The sequence below is a fragment of the Haliotis asinina genome, chromosome 14, assembly GCF_037392515.1.
Source record: "Haliotis asinina isolate JCU_RB_2024 chromosome 14, JCU_Hal_asi_v2, whole genome shotgun sequence".
Classification (NCBI taxonomy): domain Eukaryota; kingdom Metazoa; phylum Mollusca; class Gastropoda; order Lepetellida; family Haliotidae; genus Haliotis; species Haliotis asinina.
Genome location: NC_090293.1, coordinates 23920330 through 23944182, shown reverse-complemented (window position 1 = coordinate 23944182; position 23853 = coordinate 23920330). Strand labels below are relative to the sequence as shown.

General features: G+C 44.5%; 1 protein-coding gene across 1 annotated transcript; it reads right to left on the bottom strand.

Moving 5' to 3' along the window:
• Positions 1-302: 302 nt before the first annotated feature.
• LOC137260717 (uncharacterized) lies at positions 303-3121 on the bottom strand. Its single transcript, XM_067798301.1, has 2 exons — positions 1524-3121; positions 303-1383 (listed from the first exon to the last, which is right to left on the bottom strand). Exons 1-2 carry the CDS (start codon positions 3119-3121, stop codon positions 303-305), a joined length of 2679 nt encoding a protein of 892 aa, XP_067654402.1.
• Between the last annotated feature and the right edge of the window lie 20732 nt (positions 3122-23853).

Genomic DNA, 23853 nt, shown 5'->3' with positions numbered 1-23853 from the left:
GGACGCGAGACCTCGCCCGTGCGTCTTTACGTAAAGAGGAACCAAGAAACCCTGAGGAGAGCGATCCACCGGCATCCGCCTCCGCACTAGAGGGCGGGTAGGACACCAACCGCTGTCCGGACATCTCCGATAAGGAGGAGGGATCGGCCGACAACCCCGGAAGGGAAACCCAACACGAGAAAAGACAACTCAACACTGAAGGAGTGGAGAGAAGCAACAGAAAAGTTTATTTGAGGCAAAAAGGGTGTGTAGCTGAGGTCCCCAGCTTGGCACCATACGAGAGGCGGGGGAGTGTAGGCCGCCTAAAGAGGAGCAGCCCCGCGCCGAATTAAAGGGTAAGGACCCCCCGTTCTTTGCTGGGCAAAGACCTGGGGTTCTAGCCTTGAAATGCCCGCCAGATCCTCGTTGGAGAGGGTTCGTAAATAGTGGTTGGCGAACACCAAGCCAGACTTCCAGAAGCAGCCCGCCATGATGTCCGCCACCGCAATGTTGCGGTGATAAGCCATGGTGGCCGAGACGGCCCTGATCTCGTGTGGGTTGGTTCGAGTCGGAAGAGGTCTGTCCTGGCCTTTGTAGGCCTCTATGATGGCCGACCGAAGGTATACCCCAAGAGCTCTCCGATCAATCTCCCTTTTGCTCCTCTGGGAGTGAGGGAGGAAGAGCCTCCGCCGCCCCCGCCTAAGGGAGCGGGTACGGTCGGTATACACTCGGAGAGCCCTGACAGGGCAGAGAGAGAGTGCTCCCTCCTCCGTCGGGTCTACCAACGGCCCTAAGGAAGGGATGTGGAAGGTACGTCCCAGTTCGTCTGCCTGTTGGTTCTTGCAAACGAAGTCGGGGGCGAGGCCCAAGGACGCAGATCCTCCATCCGTGGCCTCAAATCTCAGGAGATCCGCCCGAAGAGCGTGAAGCTCCGATATTCGGGCCGCCGAGGCCATGGCCACTAGAAAGGTGGTCTTCACCGTGACGCGGAGGAGGGGAACCTCTTCCAGAGGCTCATAAAAATCTGACTTGAGGTGGTCAAGGACCACTGCCAGATCCCACTCAGGAGCCCTCGGCTTGCGCCGACCCTCCGCCTGTCGGAAAGACTTGATGAGCTCCCTCAGTACAGAAATGTCCAGTCCCGGCGACCTCTTCCTTATAACGGACATGATGGCCGCCAGATTGGTGTTAATGGAAGAGGCCTTGAGCCCTCGAACGTTGCGCAAGTGAACCAGATAATCAGCTATCTGGGGAAGAGTGGCAGAACCGGCCTCCACGCCGTTGTCTTCACAGAAGGAGGAAAAGGAACCCCACTGGAAGTCGTAGAGCTTCTGCGTGGTTTTCCTCTGTGAGGAAGCCAAGGCCGAGGCTACTCGCTTGGAGTATCCACTGTTCCTGAGCCCCCTTTGAATACAAGCCAAACGTGCAGATCGAATACCTGAGGGTTTTCGTGAACACGGCCGCTTGGCTTGCTTATGAGAAGGTCCCTCCGGTGAGGGATCTGAACGGGATCCTGCAGACAGAGTCTGCGAAGGGGAACGAACCAGGGCCGGGCAGGCCACATGGGAGCCACCAGAAGCAGTCTGATGGACTTGGTGGTCTGAAGCTTGGCCACTACCTGTGCTAGAACCGCTGGGGGAGGGAAGGCATAGGCGTCCATCCCTTCCCACTCTAACGACAGTGCATCGACGGCCCAGGCCGCTGGGTCCGGCACGGGGGATACATAGATCGGGAGCTGGCAGTTCAGCCTGGTGGCAAACAGATCCAACATGGGCCTGCCGAACTGGAGACAGAGGGACTGAAACGTCCGCGGGTTCAGTTGCCACTCTGTCGAAGGAGGCGCATCCGGCCGGGAGAGAACATCTGCCAGGACGTTCTTGGCTCCTGGAATGTGAACTGCACGGATGCTCAGGCAGAGCCTGTCTACCAGTTCGAACAGGCGGAGGGTCAGGTCTAGGAGAGGAGTGGCTCTGGTGGAGCCTTGACAGTTGATCGTCCAGGCTGCGACTGAGCTGTCCGTGTGGACCAGTAAGGTCTGGTGCCTGAGGGGAACGGACCAATGGAGGATTGCAAGTCGTACGGCGTCCAACTCCAGCACATTGATGTGCCGGTCCTGCTGGGCTGCCGACCAGGTACCTGCCGTCTGGTCCGACCCCAAGTGAGCGCCCCATCCTTGGGTGGAGGCGTCCACGAAAAGGTGACTGGTCGGGAGAGGTGTCCTTAGGGGAACTCCTTTGAGGACGTTGTCGTCCACTTGCCACCAGGTGAGGAAGTGTCTGAGGTGAGGTGGGAGACTTATTGGGTGAAGACAGTGGGTCTCCCTGACGTGCTCGTTGAGGAACACCTGAAGAGGTCGGAGCATCAGCCTCCCCCTTATGGTTAGGTCCTGGGCTGACGTCAGGAGGCCCAATATCCGCTGCCACTGCCTGAGGGACAGGGGCTCTGATAGTGCCCGAGTCATCAGGGGCGCTAGCCTGGTTATCCGCTCCTTGGGTACAAAAGCCTTGAAGGCTACTGTATCCAGTATGGCACCTAGGTATTGGAGAGAGGTGGTTGGTACCAGGTCCGACTTCTCCAGGTTCACTAGCCACCCTAGGCGTCGAAGGAGGTGGATGACGAGGTCCCGTTGCGCCTCGAGAATGGAGGGCGAAGGGTTGTGAGCGAACCCATCGTCCAGGTACATAAGGAATTGGACCTGGAGTTCGTGGAGGAACTGGACGATGGGTTGGGTCACACGAGTGAACAGCCATGGGGCAGAGGAAATCCCGAACGGGAGGACATTCCACTGAAAGTGCCTGCCCCCCAGGACGAAACGGAGGTACCTGCAATCCGCCAAGTGAATGGGGATGTGCAGGTACGCATCCTGGAGGTCGAGGGACACCATGTAGTCCGAGGGCTCCAGTAACCGCATGACTGATGGAACAGTCAAGAGTCGAAAATATGGCGGCTGTTCGAGGTAGGAGGAGTTGAACTCCTTCAAGTCGTGAATCAGCCGCCATTTCCCCGAGTTGCGTTTGGGCCTGACAAAAACGGGGGAATAGAACCCGGGAGTCAGATCCTGGAGGGGGATTTCCTGAACTGCCCCCTTGGAGACTAGAGACTCCACTTGCTCTAAGGTGAGTTGGAACCTGACCGAGTCCATCGGACGTTCCACCGGAGAGCAGGTTAGAGGGGGCGGAGAGGAGATCGGGATGCGGAAGCCACGCTCCAGGATCCGACACACGAATGGGTCTAGTCCTAGCTGACGCCAGTTTGGGACAAAGAGGCTCAAGCGGCCGCCAACGGGTCCGTCGAATGGAGGAATGATAGGTGGCGGAAGGATTGGCGGGCACCAAGAGTCACTTCTTCTTTGACGTCCACTTGCCCTTGTTCCGCTTCCGCAGAGTGCCCTTGCTGGGGGTTTGGAATCCCTGGTTAGCCTGGCTGGGCTGGTTGGACTGGTTCGTGGGTCCTCGGCCACGACCTCCGAACCGAAAGTCCACCTTCCCTGTCCGCTTCCTAGGAGTGGATTGGTCTGCTGGAGGACCTCCCTGACGCTTGCGGGGGGTGGAGCCTGCTGAGGGTCCGCCACCCGTCATGATCCGATTGGTTAGGTCCTGCTGCTGGATCTCATGGCGAGTGCGGAGAGCTTCTGGGATTTCCCCCGCGAACAAGGTGTCTGCCGACACTGAGGCGTGACGGAGGGAGTCCCTAATCTCCGGAGGGAGATTAGTGCGCCCCAGGAAGCCTTCCCGTCTGAGGTTGGTAATGGCAGCTGAAATCCTAGCAGCCGACAGGGTGACTTGTGCCACTCCGCCAGCTACCGCTCCAAATGCCCTATACAGAGGTTCCTCACCCTGTTCCATCCCTGCCTCCTTGGCGAAAGTGGCCATAGCTTGGCAGGCGTGAGCAACATAGTTGCTCAGCCCCACAATGGATCTGGCCTCCTTGTCCAAATGGATAAGGTGATTGTCCGACACCTTGTGGGGTACCCCAGCAGAAGCAACACGAGAGATATCGGGATCCAAGGAGGGAGGATCTAAAGGAATGGGCGAGTTCGCCACTGGAAGCCTGATCCTCTGTTTGTCTGAGAGGAGGAGCTGAGGGGTAAGGCGACCTGGTCCGGCGGTGGCAACAGCCTCCTTCAGTTCCTTAGCGGCTGCTTCAAGGAAGCGGTGCGGAGGGAGGACTTTCCGAGGGGAGAGAACACAGTCTTCAGGGCAGAAAGACTCGCCTCTCGCCCTAGAAGCGGCAGAAGGTTGATCGTCCACCTCCGCCAACACCACACCGGTGTATTCCGCAATTGCCTCCAGTCTAGACGCAGAGTCAGAGACTGGAGGGTTAGGCTCTGGAAGGACAGGGTCGCTGTCATCCCCCACCTCCTCCGGGAGGATAGGAATAAGTGGAGGGTCTCTTGTGTTAATGAACTCCCTAGAGGGGGAGGACCTGGGAGAAGGAGAGCGCCTCGGGGAGTGAACAGGCGTCCGCCTCCGGAGGCGGAGCGGAGAGGAGGGTTCCGCGGAACGTGCCGATGTGGGCGGACCAAGGCGTTGATCAAGGATGGACTCCACTAACCCTTTAACGGAAAGGAGAAGCCTCTCTGAGCGAACCTGCTCCCTGTCACGAGACTTCTTCGCTTTTTTCTCCTTCCTTCTCTTCTTCTCCTTCCTCCCCTCCGGTGATACGGCTACGTCCTCCCTCAGGAGGGGCCGAGAGGGAGAGACGGAACGGGAGCGAGTAGCGCTCCCCTCTGGCATAGTCCTGATGGGGTCCGACTCCATTCCTGACTGAGAGTCGAACTCCTCCGCCTCCTCGTGAATAACTAACTCCTCTGATGCGGAGGGAGAAGGAGGGCGGATGGGAGAGCGAGGCACCGATCGTCTAGATGACGCCGAAGACACTGGCGAACCTGCGGAAGGCGCTGCCTTCTTCCGATGAGACTCCCTCTCGCTCTTCCTAAGTACTGCCAGGTACTGACGAAAGTCCCGCTCAGAGAGGACCTCAAACTCTGCACAAGTGTTATCCGCAGCGCAGGGACTCTTGCAAAGCCTACACAATGTGTGAGGATCCCACTTAGCCGACTTCCTAGTGCCGCACTGAGTGCAGAAGGAGGCGAATACCATGGTGGAACGCACGACAGGGTACGCTGCCGAGGGGTGACGGCAGAGTAAACTCCTATCCGAGGAGGATAGGCACGTCACAAGCGAATGGTCCGACCAGGCGGAAGGTTCGCCTGTCCTCCGCCTCTCCGTCAAGGCGAAAGGTCCGCCAATCCGCCAATCCGCCAACCCGCCAACCCGCCTATCCGCCAGCGAGTAACGCGGAAGCCCGACAAGGGTCCGAGTGCACGAGCCACACAAGCGTGAACCGAGACACAATCGGGACACCCGTGAAGCACGTGCAAGTGGGACGACGGCCGACGACCCACAAACTGGTGGCAAGAATGAAAAAATCAGCTAGTCGCAGATAACGAAAAACACCTAAAAGCGACTAGAATGATGATAGTAGAGAGAGAGAGAGAGAGAGAGAGAGAGAGATAGAAAAATGCAATAAACAAAGCACACACTTAACTAGAATTCAGTAGAGCGGCCAAGCAACACGTCTTGACTCGCTCGTCTCTAGTAAGGGAATGACGTGTCCAGGTCATCTCGTGACCTGGGTGACCTACCGCCCGTATGTTGACCTCGCATCTCTACTTTTTGTAGACTGTGTTATGAGAGAAATTGAGTAAGCGCCACTCACGTGGGCATTGTTGGCTTTCTTACCTGATAAGTATGTAAAAAATAGCTTATACATCGTGTGTGTTGTGCCATCTGAATCATGGAGACAATCTGGTATATGTTGTGTAATAGCTTATACAAGGTGTGTGTTGTGCCATCTTAATCATGGACACAATCTGTTATTTGTTGTGTAATAGCTTATACATCGTGTGTGTTGTGCCATCGAGTTCTATTTCGGTAAATCTGCATTCGGAGACAGGCGACTTGTGTTTGTTCCGTGTGTCTAACATCCACCATCTTGAGATTTTGTGTCAAAATATGATTTGGATTTGCCTTTCAAAAGAAGTGTAAGAGGCCCAGTAAACACAGGAGCAAAGCAGCTTTGTAATGGTGATAAATTTCAAAGGTTTTACTTCCATGTTGTATGGTTGAACGTCGAGGAGAACCCAAGCTATAATTGCCTCAGACACAAAGAGTGTGATAAATATACGTCTGCAATATGTATGTGCAATACTTTGTCGTTACCTTTTGAAAAGCGAATGAGTATTGTTTTACCACGCTTTTAACAATATTCCAGCAATGTAACAGTGAGGGACACCAGAAGTGACTTCCACATGTACCCATGTAGGAAATCAACCCGGGTATTCGGTTTGACGAACAAACGCTTTAACCAATAGGCTGCCTCACCGAAACTACCTTATGAAATAGAGACACATTCTTATTACTGATTGGAGTACAATCTATCATTAATAATGACATTATAATTAACAACGGCAAACTAAGTCTTATTAGTTGGTATTTTACAAGATCTGTAAAATTGCGAATTCAGCGGAAAGGCACTCAGTCGTTTCAAATACTACTCAGGATTGAATATTTTACAAACATGAATCAAAGTATACGTAATTTCCCAGAGTACCGGGTATGTTTTACATAAATGATTCCATCAAGTATTGTCATGAAATCAAACCTGCTGGCATTTGACAGCACGTATTTGTACACATAAATGCAATCAGAAGATGCCGACGTTAATTGATTGAAACCGGGCAATTTAACACATGTGCAAATACACCAAGCTTGCGTGGTTCCCGACGCACAAATGCCTCTGTAAAACACAGTAACACGTGATAAATCAATGTTGTCACTGCCGATAATTGCTTGTGGAAAATGTTTAAATGCTTCATTGTCCACACAGGTCTCTACCTTCACGGCTACTAATGGCGTTAAGTGAGGCACAGGGTCGAAAGGTTTCATTTTCTTCCAATAATGTCTCACTAAGCTAACCTGTTAATACCAAGTGGGCCTAAGGAGTCAGGTGTGTGTGGGGAGGACCCTACCGCGATGACCGTCTGTCAATCTAACACCCCGGGGAATCGGATATTACCCTCCCGATTTGCCGCCAGCCAGGAATCCCCAATCCTCCTCGTCTTAGTCCCCCATTGTGCTTATGCGTGAGGCTATTTAACGGATTAAAAGAAATGAATTGAAACTTTCACCCTCTTAATTGAAGATTTCCATGTGATCTCCGGCTTGTATATATGGCGAATTTCTTTCAGATGAGAACTACACTTTTGATGGTATGTCGATGGCAGTCACCACTTTGAGAAGAAGTTCAAGAATCGTTTGACATTTTAGGAAAACGGCTTGAGGTTTAATTTGTTTTAGAAAAAAGAGTTCCATACTGATTTGTCAAAGTTTATAGGTGAGGTTGGAATCTGTCGGGAAAATGCATTTTTATCTTTGAAGGGCTTGTCATGAAGTTCATAGGTGTTCAAGGTGCGTTTGCGTCAATGAATGTTTTCGGTGAATTTAGGTTTAAATCTATAAGTGGTTTGAGTGTTAACATGGCATTCGTCGAAGCATTTTATGTGTAAATTATGTTGTAGTCAGTGCCGGTAATAGAACAAACAAATATTGTAGTACTATTGAAATAACTATAAGCTTTTTTTAATTTTAAGGATTGATGTTTGGTTTTATTATCAGTTTGTCTGCAGAACTCACGAAATATGCGCATGTAAATATGGTGATTGTCATTCATTGGGCTATTATGATTATTATTCTTAAGTTCATACAACACAAACCAGCATGCACTACACAGTAAGATGTTCTTTATTCTTGCGTGTGCGCTGTATTGATTACACATCAACTTAAATTAGAAACCAAAACGTCACGTCCTCATCCAACAGATATTATGAGGCTGTTGTAATATTATTTGTTAAAGGTGAGGCACATATTTCGCATCAATTTACTACTATCACATGATCAAGAACAAAGTCGGATACCATGAACTTACTTTTAGATGCATTATTCTCTAACGTTAATGGTCAATGAATAGTAATGGCATACTGAACAGCAAAACAGAAACGCAAATATCGAAAAACATGTTTATGTCTTCCCATGAAATACTTAAAAACAGAGTTGCGTTTCTTTTGCTGTTCAGTATAAACTGATACTGGTCCACTACTCCAAATTGCTATTTTATGCCACGTCTATCTGGCCAGTTTGTGGAGATGTTCCTTGCATGGTAATGGTCAGTTGGATGCCAGTATGACTGGACTGACTTACGGAGGCTGTCTTGTATGAGACTTTTCGAAAGCACCACGCTGATATTATCACCTGCAGCAATCGATCGTGTGGTTTCCCCATATACAGTTTTGGTTCCAGTTCAGATACTGGTGAAAAAACAATTAATTTTGAAAGTCAAAAGTCATAATTTTGCTTCGACTGTAAAACGCAACAAACTATACATCGCATGAATTGCTTCTCATGTACCTTTCCCAAAACACGTTCCCATTTGTGAATAACATAATATTATGTTTATATCGAATTGTGAATTAATGGAATAAAATGTTACTCTGCCATGTTCTAACGCTGAAACGAGAACAAACGGGATCTTTTAAAGATATTTCTCTGATCTGTGATGCAAACGAAACTGGAAAACAAGGGACTTTTTTTACTTATTTCTTTGCACAGTCCTGCCATCAAAAGGAGAACAAGCGGGACCTGTTAAAACATTTTGTCTTCACTCGCCCGTCCTCGAAATGGGAAATGGGAGGTTAAATGGTGGGTGAAATGGGATATGTTTTTTCAAGATAATTTTCTTCACTGATTGCAATCAAAATGGGATAAATTGATTCTTTTTAAGATATTTATCTTCATTGTAGTGACATCGAAAAGGGATATATACGGGACTTTTTTAAGGCATTTCTCAATCCTGTCCTGTCTTGTCCTGTCGTCATGCCTGGGATAAGTGGGTCCATCCTACACTGTCCAGCATCGACCATGCTCGCTCGTTCGGTCGAATTATCATTATCCCATTTGCGTTGATCGATGCGTATGCTGTTGATCACAGGATTTTCCTGTCCAAACTCGATTATTAACAGACATGTAGCTGGAATATTGCTGAGTGCCGCGTAAAACTAACCACGCTATCTCTTGTGACATCTGTCCATAGTCTCTTTGACTGCCATGACCTCTGGGTTCGCTGTTGGGTTCGACATCCCCACAGACAACCAACAGAGAGACAACAACCAAACAGACGAACAGACAAGCGTGTACCTGTAGCTAGGCGTATACTGGAGTAAAATTTGATAATTGAACTTCCACGGTATAGAAAAAGCCTAATCCAACCTCTCCAAATGTAGGTAGTTATCCCCATTGTGCACAGCCCTAACCCAAGATACTTCCGAAACACACTTGACTCATGTATTGGTGTCTGTATGCTCTTTGGAAGGGTTTTATTCACCTTTTTGTCACCAGCTCACACATGTGCATCTCGCCATGACCACATCAAGTGACCTCCCTTTCGATATTCTTCAACTATCGACATATTCAAAGACAACAGTGAGCCTAAATACATATGATTAAACAAAATCTCTTTAAGGTTCACAAACAATATCTTTCGAACGGTCCGAAACATAATACGACTGTTCATTTTTTTCTGGGACAATGTGTTTTTGTCGATAAGATCCTTGAACGCATCCTCCAAACATTTGGTTTCTATTGGTTGGGCAATCCCGTTAGAATCCATTGAGAATGAGTCATCATACAAAACCTACTTTTCAGCCATGCATTGTCAGAGGTTAATCCGTACATCAGATGCAGCACGTCCTAAAACTCGAGGTACCCGTTTACAACGAATCTATATTATCAGCTTAACGCTGAGCGTTAATGTCCTCATTATGGAGGCTAGCCGTTTCACGGTCATCCTACCGACTAGCAGACGAACTAATTACTGACTTAACTGACTTAACACCCTTGTCATACAATCAGCTATAGTCGCTTAAGTTAACTGCACTCAAAAGGCATTATATGCCCACGTGTATACCTGCATTCGAATGGTATGAAGGTAGACATTCCCCGGTGGCGTTCATGGAATTTATAGTTTACTTGTTAGGTGTAAATGGTCTAACGAAAACGATAAAACCCTTCCTCCACCCTATTGCAGCTCTGCTGACAGCAGAGGTGATTGTACAGGTGTGAATGTATCACGACTATGTATTTGTTACAACGCCATTGCTGTATGATGTCGACTGTATTCAAATCGAGTCTAAAACAGACAATCCAGTGATTGTCATGATGAGATACCAGGTGTTTGCGAAATGGTCAGTGTATCCTGCCCCACCAGTGTCACCCATTGTAAACATGGGCTACCAAGTCTAGTCAATCGTTCACCTGAATTAACTCGGGGGTGTATGGTACATGTCAAAATTGGGTATTGCATCGGACATAATTTTTTTGTCAATGATGCTTCGAATGACCCCATTATTGAACCAATCAAAAAGGAATATCTAAAGGAGGACCTCAGACATTTATGCTTTCAGTTCTGATGCAGTGAACATGAAACACCCCCTCCCCCCCCCCCCCCCCCTTCAATCTAGATTTAAGTTGGGCTCCTCTTTAATCAATTCTCCGGGGTCTTGGAAATAGACTACACACATTTGTGCTTCTTTAGTATATAATAGCTTCAAGACATTGTATTCCTCATACGTGGAAATACAATCAACATCCGTTGTCGTCATTGCAGTTGACCGTGACGAGGGGTACATATATCCCGTGCTTGTGTTTAGCTATCGGTGGTGTTTATTGACATGTCCTCGTGCTGTTTCCACAGTCTGTGGAGAAAGAGACACGACATGCATATTAAAAGTAGATTCATAGTATACAGGTGAGAATACTTTTATGACAGAACTTGTCAGCTGATCGATCTTCAAGTACCTGGCTTTGATCTGGTCTGAAATTAGGATCAGAGACTCGCCTTGTGCATGAGGTGATTATAGCCGCTGATGGTTGAAGCAGGAGAGGATGTGGGTGGTTAATGTTGCGTTTTATAATATCACATCGAAGCTCTATTTTCTATGAGGTATTTCGTGAAAAGTCAGCGGTGCGCACACCCATTGTCTACGTCAGGAAATTGGTGATATCTGCATGAATCATTGATATTACTTTAGATTTTGAAGTCTTAAAATCTTTTCAAAATACTGTTATCAGTAACCCGTCAGAAGTTGATGATATCTAGATAAAGCATTTGTATTTCCTTAAATTTTCAGGCATTAAAATCATAATACTGTTATCGTAAGTATTTTGTAAGGCCATTCAGTATTATCACAGTATCGTATTGTTTCTATTAATATTCAGGAGTTCCTAACACTGCATTTTAAGAATAATTAGTTGGCAGGAGTGTATTATTATCTTATGAAAGCAGTGGTGTCGATGTCATCATTAATCCAGCATGGTTTGGAACTTTTACCCAGGCCTTCAAGTTCCTTCAATCCTATGGGATCAACTTGACCAACGAGCACTTTAACCACATGACTTGCCCCGTTGCCACAAGGAAGTTCCAAAAATGTAATTTAATAAGTATTTTCAAATATGTCAACGTTACATTCTATCCTGGTATATTTAGCGCCTCATATTCTGTTGTAAGATATATTGCAGTTATGGGCTACTATGGCTTCGTTTTGGAGATCCGATTATTCTATATACAGAAACAAGAGTCGAATCAAATTACGTTGTTTTGGCTGATTGTTAATTTGAAATATGTATTTATCGAATAATGCATCGATGGTTCGTTAGAAAAGGAGGCGAAACTTTTATTCCTTTTTCAGAAATATAATGTAAAAGTATGATGTCACATCCGAGAAGGGAGGTAACTGATCGGCTTCTATGCATCCACATATATGTTGAACTCGTGCGAATTCTCTGAAGAAACAGAATGTTTAATAGTTTTAAAGCAAACTTTTGTTATTTCAATTTTTGCGTTAGGATTTGTTTTGTTTTTTAAATGACCATGAAATGTCCTGGGAAAACCAAACTATTTCTTAAAAAATAAATTTGATATATTTCATGTATATAATATCGAAACGGCTTTTATGCCCAGTGATGCACAGCTTGCAAAAAATAGATTATTAGTACATGCACCTTGACATACAAACTAATGTCAGCATATTCATCTTAAACATGTTTCAATAATCGTGAGATTGTGCTTGCCTATTTATTCAAGAAATAATAGCTTTTGTGTGCGTGAGTCCGTAAACGGCGTAAACAAACGTAAACAGAAAACACTAAATCTGTATTCCACTATAACACATTCCTAAATATATTTACATCTAACCTGCCTTTTAAAGCTATTTACAATGTTTTGACTACATCGTCCGTGCTGTCTGTCTGCAATATGCCTAATATCGTGTTTTATTTTGACAAAATGTCAATTCCTACGAACTTATTGATTTACGAAGGATGCTTTTGTTAGGAAATATATTTTGCAGACTGAGTTATCTGGAAAATTTAAGAGACACGTAAGAAATCTTTTAAAAAAAGAGCGGGGATTTTATTTAACTTTTGAAATCTGCATTCGTTTTGGAAAGAGTTGCTCAATTTAACGTTCATGTTTTTATGTGCATCATGATTGACATTGTAAAACTAACACTCGTAAATAATCAGAACGTTGCTTTATTGATGTTTATTAATAATGAATTGTAACAGTTTCAGGTTTTTCCGATTGAAAAAAAAATGAATGACGTCATGGCTCTCAACAAGAATCTCATGTGACAATATGCATACAAAAGATCCTTGTTTTCTTTTTCAAAGTGTATCTATTTGATCAAGTTTTGCGCGCGTATTGACATTACGGGCCGTTAAGAAAACGAAGGCGATTGTAAGAAGATGTCTGATGTGGGATTAAATCGACATCCCGGTTACTGAGAGTATAATTTATCTACAGTGCAGTCTGTCCAACTCGGACCCTGTGTTTCTCGGACTGCTGTATAAACCAGACTGAACTTACGTTCCGGACGTAATCCTTCTTTGTTGTCATAATGTAAAAAAAGCTCTGTATACTGGACACTGATTATTTCGGATTTCGGGCCGACACTTTGTTACGCGTGAAAACATTGCTCTATAATCCGGACTGAGTCCTGAGTCCGCTTGGTCAATAAACCTTGCATAAACAACCCGTTGACTGGTTTGTGTATTTTGTCTAGCAGTGAACGTTTGTTTACCTTTGATGCGAAGCCGGTCCTAACTACAGAGTGTACCGTATTTTATATTACCTACGAGAGCGAAAATATAGGGGTTAATATTTTTCATGTGATGCCCTATGACAAAATATCACTTTGTCATGTTGACGTAATGATATAGACAATGCTTCGACGTCACGTTTCTTCTATGACGTTGCGTTCTTCATGCAACTTCAACGGAGAGCCAGCCTATGTTTGAAAGATTTAGGTTTGTTTACCTCAGTTTGATATTAATGTGATAAGGGCACTGATATCCGATTCATTCCTCTGAACAGATTAATTCCTTCACCACCACGTTGCCTTTTCGTAAATGACGTCACTAACATCCTCGCCATTAACAACTGAGCCATCTGGTTTTAACGTGTCTTTCTCACATAAGTACAATGTGTGAAACTCATTTCTTATGTCACGACCCTCCCCCCCCCCCCCCCCCCCCAAGTGATATTCAAGTTACTAAAAATCTAAATAAGTCTAAAACCACACTTGCTCAAGAATGAATAATTACTCACATTTTTATATATAATTATAATAGACAATGGAAACATGAAATAAAACACAATTTGGGTCATTACAATAAGAACATGAGAGTCTAAGACGTGTTGTCTTGCATTATAAGGCGGTGGAAAGGGGAGGGGCGAAAGTTGTGTGAGGGTGGGGGATAAGGTGTGGAGGATGGGTGGGAAGAAGGAGGCATATTGTTAAAAATATTTTTCATCGACCTAGAGTACAAATAAAGCGCTCAAATACTGCAGATCATAAGTTTGAAATCGTCATGCAATCAAATGATTCGCACAGATCAATATGCAGACTTGCATCCTCACACAAGTAATTGAGCTCTCGAAATATCTCAATTCTGAGGACTGTAATGAATAAATGTTCAGTTGGGAAAGATGTTCTGGGTATTTAGACACAGAAAGGATGTCCTCATGGTCCCAGATGCTGCCAGCTGTGTTAGCGATGGCACGTAACCGTCCATCGAGGCGAGTAGAGGCGATATCACCGCTTGTTTGGTGAAAGGAAAGGGTGATTCCATTCGACAGCTAAAAATATTGACGTGTCCATCGAACAGTATATATCTCAATAGGATGAAGATGTCATTCACATGATAACCGAGGATGGTACCTTCAGGACCAATATTGCAGTTAAACAATTTCCAGTCAAACTAGTAGTTTCCCCAGTGAAAATAGACGCAAGTGTGTCTTTGAATTCTTCACTCTTATCAATCGCGTTACATGTAACTATATAAACATTGTCCATTTATTTACATCACCCACAGTGAGACAGATGTTAAGTCCAAACATGGAGTTGATTTCACACAAGCCAACGACAACGGACGAGACAGAGACAGATACGGAAACATGCGAGTTGTGGCGAGTGACGACGAGTGAAATCCCTTAAAATCTGAACTGACAAGGCCTTCCGGAATCTATACTGGAAACAGCTTAATGCATGACTATCACACGGCACAAATCAAGAGGGCAATAGTATTTAACCTTCAGAGATGTAGAAAGTGACCAGAGAGTCAAATACCCAAGTTGATACTGTTACTTAAGTAATGGTCCAATGTGTGTGTTTTGGGCTTAGAAGAGACACGATAAACATAATTTGATGAACAAAATCACAAATGCTATTCTTCAGCTTCGAGAAAATTGGAGAGAGTAATTTTAAACTGACGTACCGTTTCATTTTGATGAATGCAATGGTTCTGTTAATTTAGAATCTGTATTTAGAAATTAAGGAATCAGTCAGTTGTGGTCTTTCATTGTCATTGACAGAGAATCTCACCCGAGTGTGTGTTGATATGATATCAAATATATCACCAGGAGTTGATAAAGTTACAAATATCCGAGGCTTGCCGGGGATATTTGTTTTCTGTTTCTTTTTCAACGAGTGTGGATATATTTGATATCAAACACGATTACATTCAATGAAAAAATGTACATCTGCCATAGGACTTGCAGTCATTAGATGTTGTGAGTCATGTAGTTGATGACAAAACATCCTATGGAACCAAGTTTGGATTATGGGTACACTAGTAAGCATCAGACAAAGAAATTGTGGGTGTGTCCTGGTACGATAATGAGCTGAATGATCCTGTCATGTAATTCCGACAGATACCGATATTCTTGAAAAAAAACGCGTTAAAGTCACAGGAAATCTTTGCTACAGCGTCGGTATAAATCTGTTAATAACTGTAACAGTGCAGTCGTGGGAATGATCCTGTTTTGTTGCTAAGGGTTTTCATACATTTTTGGGACTTTTTAGCGTTACATGATTCTCCAATCGGAGAATCCCGAATGTTCATTCAACTCGGCCGGGAATTCTAGATGTGTTACCTCCGTGAACTGATATGGTTTGGAAATTTCTTTTTTCAATTCTATTCATCTAATTTGCACTTTCTGGACATGATTCCATAGCCACAGGTCCATGATGGAAATGCTGGACGTCAAATGGACGTGCGTTCCAGTTAGTTAACTACGTGAACTATACCGACATACGTATTTATTTATAGATGCTTCAGTACATACCGTGTTGATTACCGCTGACACTTCCGGTCTGAGCTCAGTCGAGCAGCTCTTCAGATGACATTTCATTAACGGTGGCCATACAATTATGACCATCAGCAAACGCTTCCCTGCTAGATAGGGCAACTACATTGTCATGTGTAATATCGTATTACAGGCAATAAAGCGCCTTGAGTGTTTCATAAGTGACAAAAATCCTTTGAACACATACCAAGGTATCATCAGCCATTCAATAAGACTGGCGTCGCCTTTCATGTCACGCCGTTTCTCGCGATAACTTGCCTACAGATTGCCGCCCCGAAAGATAATATCTTAATAATTAATAGAATTATCCACCAAAATAGGCAGGACATATCGATAAGAGGTATTAACTTGTACTGGCTATATTTAATATTGTGGTAATAAGCTGTGATGTAATGACAAGACATAATAACCTGACAGTTTCAATTCAGACTCATGACCGAACACACAAAGGCATCGCTATTGAAGAGTTGCGTTCCTTAACCTTGAAAGGATTCGAAGATCTCTGGCGGCTCAAATACCGTATTTGTTTGTAAACACCGTCTTTGTGCACGAAGGTTTCAAGAAAAAGGGGGCGGTGCAAGATATGAGTCACTTATGATTTTCCTCCGACACACTGAACTGAAACACTGTTATAGTTGACATATCTCAGAATAGGTATGCTCTCCCCAAAAAGAAACGCATAAGTGTTGTTGGTTATTAAATTACAAATGTGTTTCAAAATCAATGATTGATTGTTATAATGGCACTATTGTGATGCTGGTTAGTGTACATGGTACGAATGTGTAAAAAGCAGCCTTGGTTACTTAATGCAACTTTCATTGAGAAAAAGTGGTCCGCCATATGCCCGTGCACTTTTGAATGTCTGAGGAATCGTAAATAGGGACATTTCCTGTATAATGCTGTTTTACATTTAGACGACCCTTGGCATTGATTACTTGTATGAAAAATATCCTTTTTTGCTGACTGCGGTAAATCGACACATTGCCATTGGACGTCTGGAGGATGTGGAATCTCAATCTCTCGTACACGTCACCTCACTGTTCGCCAGGGTACCATCAGCTGTTTATAAGACCGATATCAACAATCCAATTCTACCAAAGCTCGACGTCGAAGTGGTAGTCGTCGGATTAACACTACAGCGATACAGTGATATAATGATAAGTACATCTGGGTCATTTGCGGAATCGAACTATCTCACCAACAACAATTGCAGGTGCAGTGCCTGGTTTAAGGAAAGTGCCGACGCAAACAGTTCGTAATCGTTTACGAGGACTTTTTCTATCTAGCATCGGTGTTTATGCTACAGTCATGCCGTGCATTTGGACCAATGTCCCACAATAAAGCTTTTCACGTTTTGAAAAATGTACGAAGTTTTCGGACAGTTAGGTTGTTATCGCAACCATGTTTCGTTTTGGCGAATGTTTTCTGCTCGGGTTCAAACCAGAATCAGCGTTTTTGGTTTTTTAATGTTTCAGTTTCAGTAATGGTCGAAGCAGTTAGCCCAGTGGTTAAAATCATGGGTTCGACTACCCACATGGGTAAAATGTGTGATGCCCATTTATGGTGTCTCCTGCGTGATAATGCTGGAACATTGCCGACAGCAATATTACAACTCACTCATTCCAGGCGAAAGAAATGAAATTCTACATTAAGAAGGAGAGCTGCAGTGCCAAGACATTTGTTTCAGATCAAATGTTACATGAATCAAAGAACCTGGAGCAATGCAGACATTATATATATATAATAATAATATATATGATGTACCCTTGTGTTGAGTATGTTACGAACCGTGGTTTTCATTCATCATGAACTCATCTCTAACTCTCCAAAAGTTATGTCAGAGCAGTTACGTGATTAGTCTGCGCTTGCGCCAAATATAAGCCAGGCTATAAATGGTAGATGACATGATCCAGATCTTGTAACGTTCATAAAAATATCCATGTTACATGGCGATAATAAAAGCCTGTCACCGAAGTTATGAAACACGTTTATTATAACACATTTATAGAATGGTGATACCAGGCCTTGACCACGTGGCTAGCATTTTGGACTATATTACATTTTGCTCGTCCTTGCACTACGAATATTGGAACACGTGTTAGGCACTGTGATAAAATGTGTTTATAAAGGTGTATACCTATATACATGGTGTCCTGGAAAATAACCCTATCCTGTTACCAGTGAAGATAACAGTGAAGACTTAGAATTGTCTTCAGCACCTAATGTCCGAGGAGACGAAAGGGATCGGGTGGTCAGGGTCGCTGACTTGGCTGACACATGTCATCGTATCCCAATTGTGTAGGTGCGTGCTCATGCTGTTGATCACTGGACTTTCTGGTCCATATAGCTGGGATATTGCTGCGTGGGTTGTTAAGCCACAAACGAACAAATAAACTATACCGTCATCCTCAGTGCAGGTCATGGTGCCCGAATGGCGCGAATAGCGGCATATTTTCACTCACTGGTTTGGACCTGACTGTACTGTTTACCGGCCACCGTCACACAGCGGGAACTGTGCTTATTGAGGCGTGTTGTAAGCAAACTATAATGTCAACAGGTGGTTTCAGGGAAGCGTTAGGCATTGTGATTTAAACTGAGCTTGAGTTGCTGCAAACGTTGTTGTGAAGGGAACGGTGGGGTAGCTGAGTGATTAAAACGTTCGCTTGTCACGTCAAAGACCAGGGTTCGATTCCCGACATGGTTACAATGTGTGAAGCCCACTGCTGTGATTTTGCTAGAATATGTGAAAAAACATACTCATGCTTGTTGCTAAGATATGTCTTAGTGAGTGACTATTGTTTCAACCACAAAGTTGAGTTTAGTTGAATTGGCCTTTAGGTCACATCGGCATTATTCCAGCATTATAGAGACGAGAACGATTTTGCATTAATTACCATTTTGAGTCCATGGTCCAAAACTGTTTTGTTTTAAAAACATATATTTTCTTTTCACTACCAATTTAGAAACAGGAGAAGCCATTCTCTTTAAAAAAAACCCTACAATTTATGATACATGTCAACTTCCCTCAGGTAATTTACAATCAGATGCCCGGAAAACAGATCTTTCAGATTTCTCGCATCATAAAGGGAGTTTCTTGCACTCGAAAAGGCCACACACACAAGCAATATATGCTTGATGGTGAACACGTCATCGCAAGAGACACACGTGAGAGGTCCATCCCCATACGTTTTCAACAGACAGTCTTGAGCAAAATTCCTGTGGCCAATACGACATCGTCGTAAATCTACTTCATCACGTCCTGATAGACAACCCAAGTAGGAATAATCTATTGTTGGCTACAGTTCGTGAAGTCTGTTTATTCCTACCTGGGTGTCCGACCTCTTTTGCATAAGATTAAGAGTATAACTTTTTATAGTGGGTTTGAAGTAGAGGATCAGTAATGGAGATAAGGGATTGTCAAGATCTTCCGTAGCGCAGCATCAGCTTTTGTGTTACCTGCTATGCCGACGTCACCTGGCAACGATCACTGTAAAGTTCTAAAATGGACAGGATTATATGGTGACTTTAAGTAACATTTTGAAGTGCTTGAAGGCAAAATAGTGAATCCGGTAAAACGATGACGTTTTTCGAGTGGTTCTGGTGTTTAATATAGGTCAAAGCTGTAAGATAGCTTTGACCTCAGTGGTGAAGATGGAAATGTCTGGAGTTTTAGAGGAGACAGTCTAGGATCTAATGACTGTAGCACTGGCAACTTGCCCATTATCCATGGATCCGTCTGTGAAAATGGATCTGTGGATGTTATATTTGGAACGTAGCTAGCTGTATTTCTGTTGGAACACCAAGGGTTTGTTTCTGACTTTGTGAGTTTGGTGAGGGTAAGATCGATCTGTGGCTTCACCATCTGCCAGGGTGCGAAGACAGAAACTGGTAAGGTGATATGATATTGAGAGCAATTTAAGCTGCAAATATGTGTGTTTCAACTCTGATTCCAAGTGGTTGAACCAGGTTTGACACTTTAGGGAAGACGTTTTCATAGAAAGAGTTGAAAACACAATTGCATGTTGGATTGGACTCATTTGAACGCAATGTAGTGATGCATTGCAGTGCAAATTTAATGCAGGGTTGTTCAAGGGAGGGTCCGTTCGCCTCTGCATGTGGACTGTCTACCGGAGAGGTCCAAAAGGTTCCAAGACAGAGCCTATAGATAGAATCGGTGGCGGTGGATAGAATCTAATGTTTCTAGATTTTTTTTGCAGGCTACTCCATACACGATGGACCCAACCGTTCCTGAATGTGTTTTTTTTTCTTGGAGTTGGGTCCCGTGGATATGCCAGAAATGTTCAAATATTCATTCATTTAAGATGTAAAATAACAACATAAAAAGAAATGTAGGAAATGTCACACTGCTGTTTTCCTCTTCATACGGGATGAACCAAATTTGAAAAACAGGAGCTTTCATCAAAATGTTTTAGGAAAATCACCCACTGTTTCCAAACTGGTTGTTGGGTTAATATATAGTCTGCAGATGTCTGTCCTCAACGGTGACTGGCGGTGGAGCTTTGATTTGTTAATCACAGAAAGACGGGTTACGGCCAAAACATAAGACTGTGCTTCCGCTGAGCCGTAAGCTCCCCACAGAGAGGGTATAAACACTTTCCCTGCAGGTGCACGGTTAAAAGGAATGTGTCACGCGCCGAGGCAGAGCTTACCAGACGTTATAATGGACATGCCATTTCAACAGCTGCAGCAATTTGAAGTATCATTCTTGTGTTCATTTTCCGTATGCTGTATGAGTGTGTGTGTGAAATGTTTTAGCCGCCCTCAGCAATATTACCAGAAAGTTGCTTCACACATTTTATCTATCTATCATCTATCTATCTATTATTTTATGAGAACAAATGTTGTTTGGACTGCATCGGGTTCCTGTCTGGACTGAAGAAATCGTGGTCCTCCACTGTGGTATGTTGGAAAGAGCTGCTGGATGAAGAAGGTACGTGATTTGATCCCACGTACCCGCCACACCAAACGGTATTGAAAGATGGTTCTTGTTTCCCGGTGCTCGACATACAGATACAAAACAAAAGTAGGTCGGATAGTCGGTGTATTGTCAGATTGTGATATACATTGGTAAAGTAACGGTAAGTCCTGATCTGTATAAACAGCCACAGGTCCTTGCACCCCAAAGTTCAGTATAAATCACTAATAATAATAACATATTTTGCTGTAGCCATAAAATGCCATGGAAGTATATCCATATAAACTTATAACTGAGCACATTGTTTGACCAATCAGAAGTGGACATTCAAGGGGGATCTGCAGTGATAAAGATAAATCGATGAAGCCTAACGGTCATCTATGAAGATAAAGCACCAGTGCCCCGTTTCACAAAACTCTCGTAAGCCTAAGATCTCGTAAGTTTTCTCGTAGCATCCGTAGCTCCTGTGTTACAGTATAGCAGGTACAATGGCTACGAGAAAACTTACGAGATCTTAGGCTTACGAGAGTTTTGTGAAACGGGGCACAGGAAAATATCTTTTTGTTTTAATTCATGGTTAGGAGCTGGGGGCATCGAGGTTAAGCGAGATGAGTACAGCCTTCTAGGATGATCACAAAGGGCGTCAGAAATACCAAAACTGATCCCGGGAATACTCAACATGACCATGACTGTGACTCTGACTGTGACATATGTTACTGGTTCAGTAGGTATTGTCCAGGGGAATACATTCCATTGCCACGGTAACTTTGGCAATGACGAAAGTATCAGGCACCTTGGGTTCCAGATATCGCACAAGGCAGAATCTAACAGTTTGAAACTCAACCAGAAAGTTTCTTGCAATGCTTTGAGGCCATAGAAGACAAATCTGGAACTAACATAATAACGGAGGAAGCATCTAATATCGCCACCACCACAGTGAGTGAGGTTAGTTTTAAGCCGCTTTGAGCAATATTCCAGCAAAAGCAAGGGGACACCAGGAATGAGCTTCACACACTGTACCCATGTGGGGCACCACAACGACAGAAGGTAAAGACCGTTCCATCAGTTGTAAAAGGCATGTCCACCGTATCGGGGTGGTCGACAAAATCATTGTGGGACAATTTTCCTAAAAGGCAAGACAACAAACGGGAAATACTTAATTTTATGGACACTAAGACATCAATAACAATGCGCCATTACCAACTCATTTTGCTGTTACTGCCACGAACAAAAGCAGCCATATTCTCCTGATATAACTCTGTTAGACATTCATTGGTTCCAAGACATGAAGAACGTTCCAACATGAATCCATTTCGACTTGAACAACGAAGTATTTCTATGAAACAGTTTAAAGTCATCCAACACCACAACACACAAACCTGTATCAACCAAGGCGGGACTTCTGCCCATAATACATCTTGCTCTTCAGCTCAAATCTTTTAATGTGTGGCATAGGGATTTAAAAAAGCCCTGTGTACCAAAACGAACTTAGAAAATGGTTAAACGCAACATATGATATACTCTGAATTAAACTTTCTCAATAAATTACATAGTCTAGTACTGTCTGGCCCGGAGTCCTTTCGGGATTCGAAACCAGTCCTCCATAGTGAACCACCCTACTCGCCACCACACAAAGTAAAGGAAGCCGTTTTAATTTACACTTCGCCAGAAAGCTACGCAAAGTACTTGAGCTAGACTAGTTCGGAGACTGGCTGGGTCAGTTAGATAGCTACCTATCGGTTTCTGTGGCACGGGGTTCAGATGAGACAGACAAGCAGGCTAGGTGCGCTACTGTAAACCGTAACATCAGTTGTTTACTAAACTATCATCAATACACGTGACAGCCCACGGCCACCACACCCGACAAACAGGAGAACATTTCCATTACACGTGCAACAAACATGAGACGCACCACGGAAGTAAGGGTGACGTCTACCTGCGTGAGTCACGCTGACCAAGCTCACGGACCCGCCTGCTGGGAGTAAACACCTATAGGCGGCCTCTTTGATGTTCCTACCTGGACAACAAGGGAGGTCGGAGATCGCCTTAGAGATTACAGTAAAGTGTTGCGCTTCATCAATTACCTGCATGTTCCGCCCAACATGGACAGTTTACCTGGCAATTGTATCCTTTACCTGGGATGTTTTACGTGATGTGTTTACCTGGCAATTAGGTGCAGGTGGGCTGTACACTATTTATCCCGTTCTGACGCACTTATTTCGTCTTAAGTGTAGAAGGAATTCGTTTTACAGAGTTACGTCCCCTGGACCCACAAGGACCCTGTGATCTTAAGTTCCAATCCCTGATTATGTTTCCAGGACCCGTGAAGGTCCCGGGGTAGAATAGGCCTTCAGCAACCCATGCTTGCCATAAAAGGTGACTATGCTTGTTGTTAGAGGCGACTAACGGAATCGGGTGGTCAGCCTCGCTGACTTGGTTGACACTTGTCATCGGTTCCCAAGTGCGCAGATCGATGCTCCTGTTGTTGGTCACTGGATTGTCTGGTCCAGACTCGATTATTTACAGACCGCCGCCATATAGCTGGAATATTGCTGAGTGTGACGTAAAACTAAAGTCACTCACTCACTCACTCCTGATAAGCTGATCATCTGAGCAAGAGAGTTCCAACATGAGCCTGCAAAGGCAAATGAACGTTGACCACAAGTTGTTCCAACTTTAGGCACACTGAGGAATTTGACCATGTCTTCATGGAACCCATATTTTACACAATCTCACTGACCATTCAGTCAATGACCATTTAGTCTAGTTACCAACATCATGAGCATCGATTGGGAACCGTTGACATGAGTCAATTAAGTCAGCAAAACTGACCATGGTGCACCCGATCCTGTTAGTCACACCTTACCACAAGCATTGGTTGCTGAAGACTAACCCGGATCTTTACTGATCCAAAGAGCTCCGAGATCAACAGAACGTGATCCACTTGACAAGTACAAACAGCTTATTAATGCCTGTAGTCCAAGTAAGTGGTTTTAATTAATAGGTTCTAATGAATAAATTGTCCTTTTCTCCTCGACAAGGACCAGACCTGGCTTGCTACTACCATCACCGTGCTTTGAAGATGCGATGTCAGAGAACATCTGATCTGAATTCAAAGAGAAATCGTGGGTGCATCCTACACTGTCCTGCATCGACCATGCAACACTCAACATCCT

Coding starts and splice junctions, on each gene's coding strand:
- LOC137260717 (XM_067798301.1), bottom strand. CDS start 3,121: ATGGACTCGGTCAGGTTCCAACTCACCTTAGAGCAAGTGGAGTCTCTA. Junction 1,384..1,523: donor ATGTGGCCTGCCCGGCCCTG/GTTCGTTCCCCT, acceptor TTGTATTCAAAG/GGGGCTCAGGAACAGTGGAT.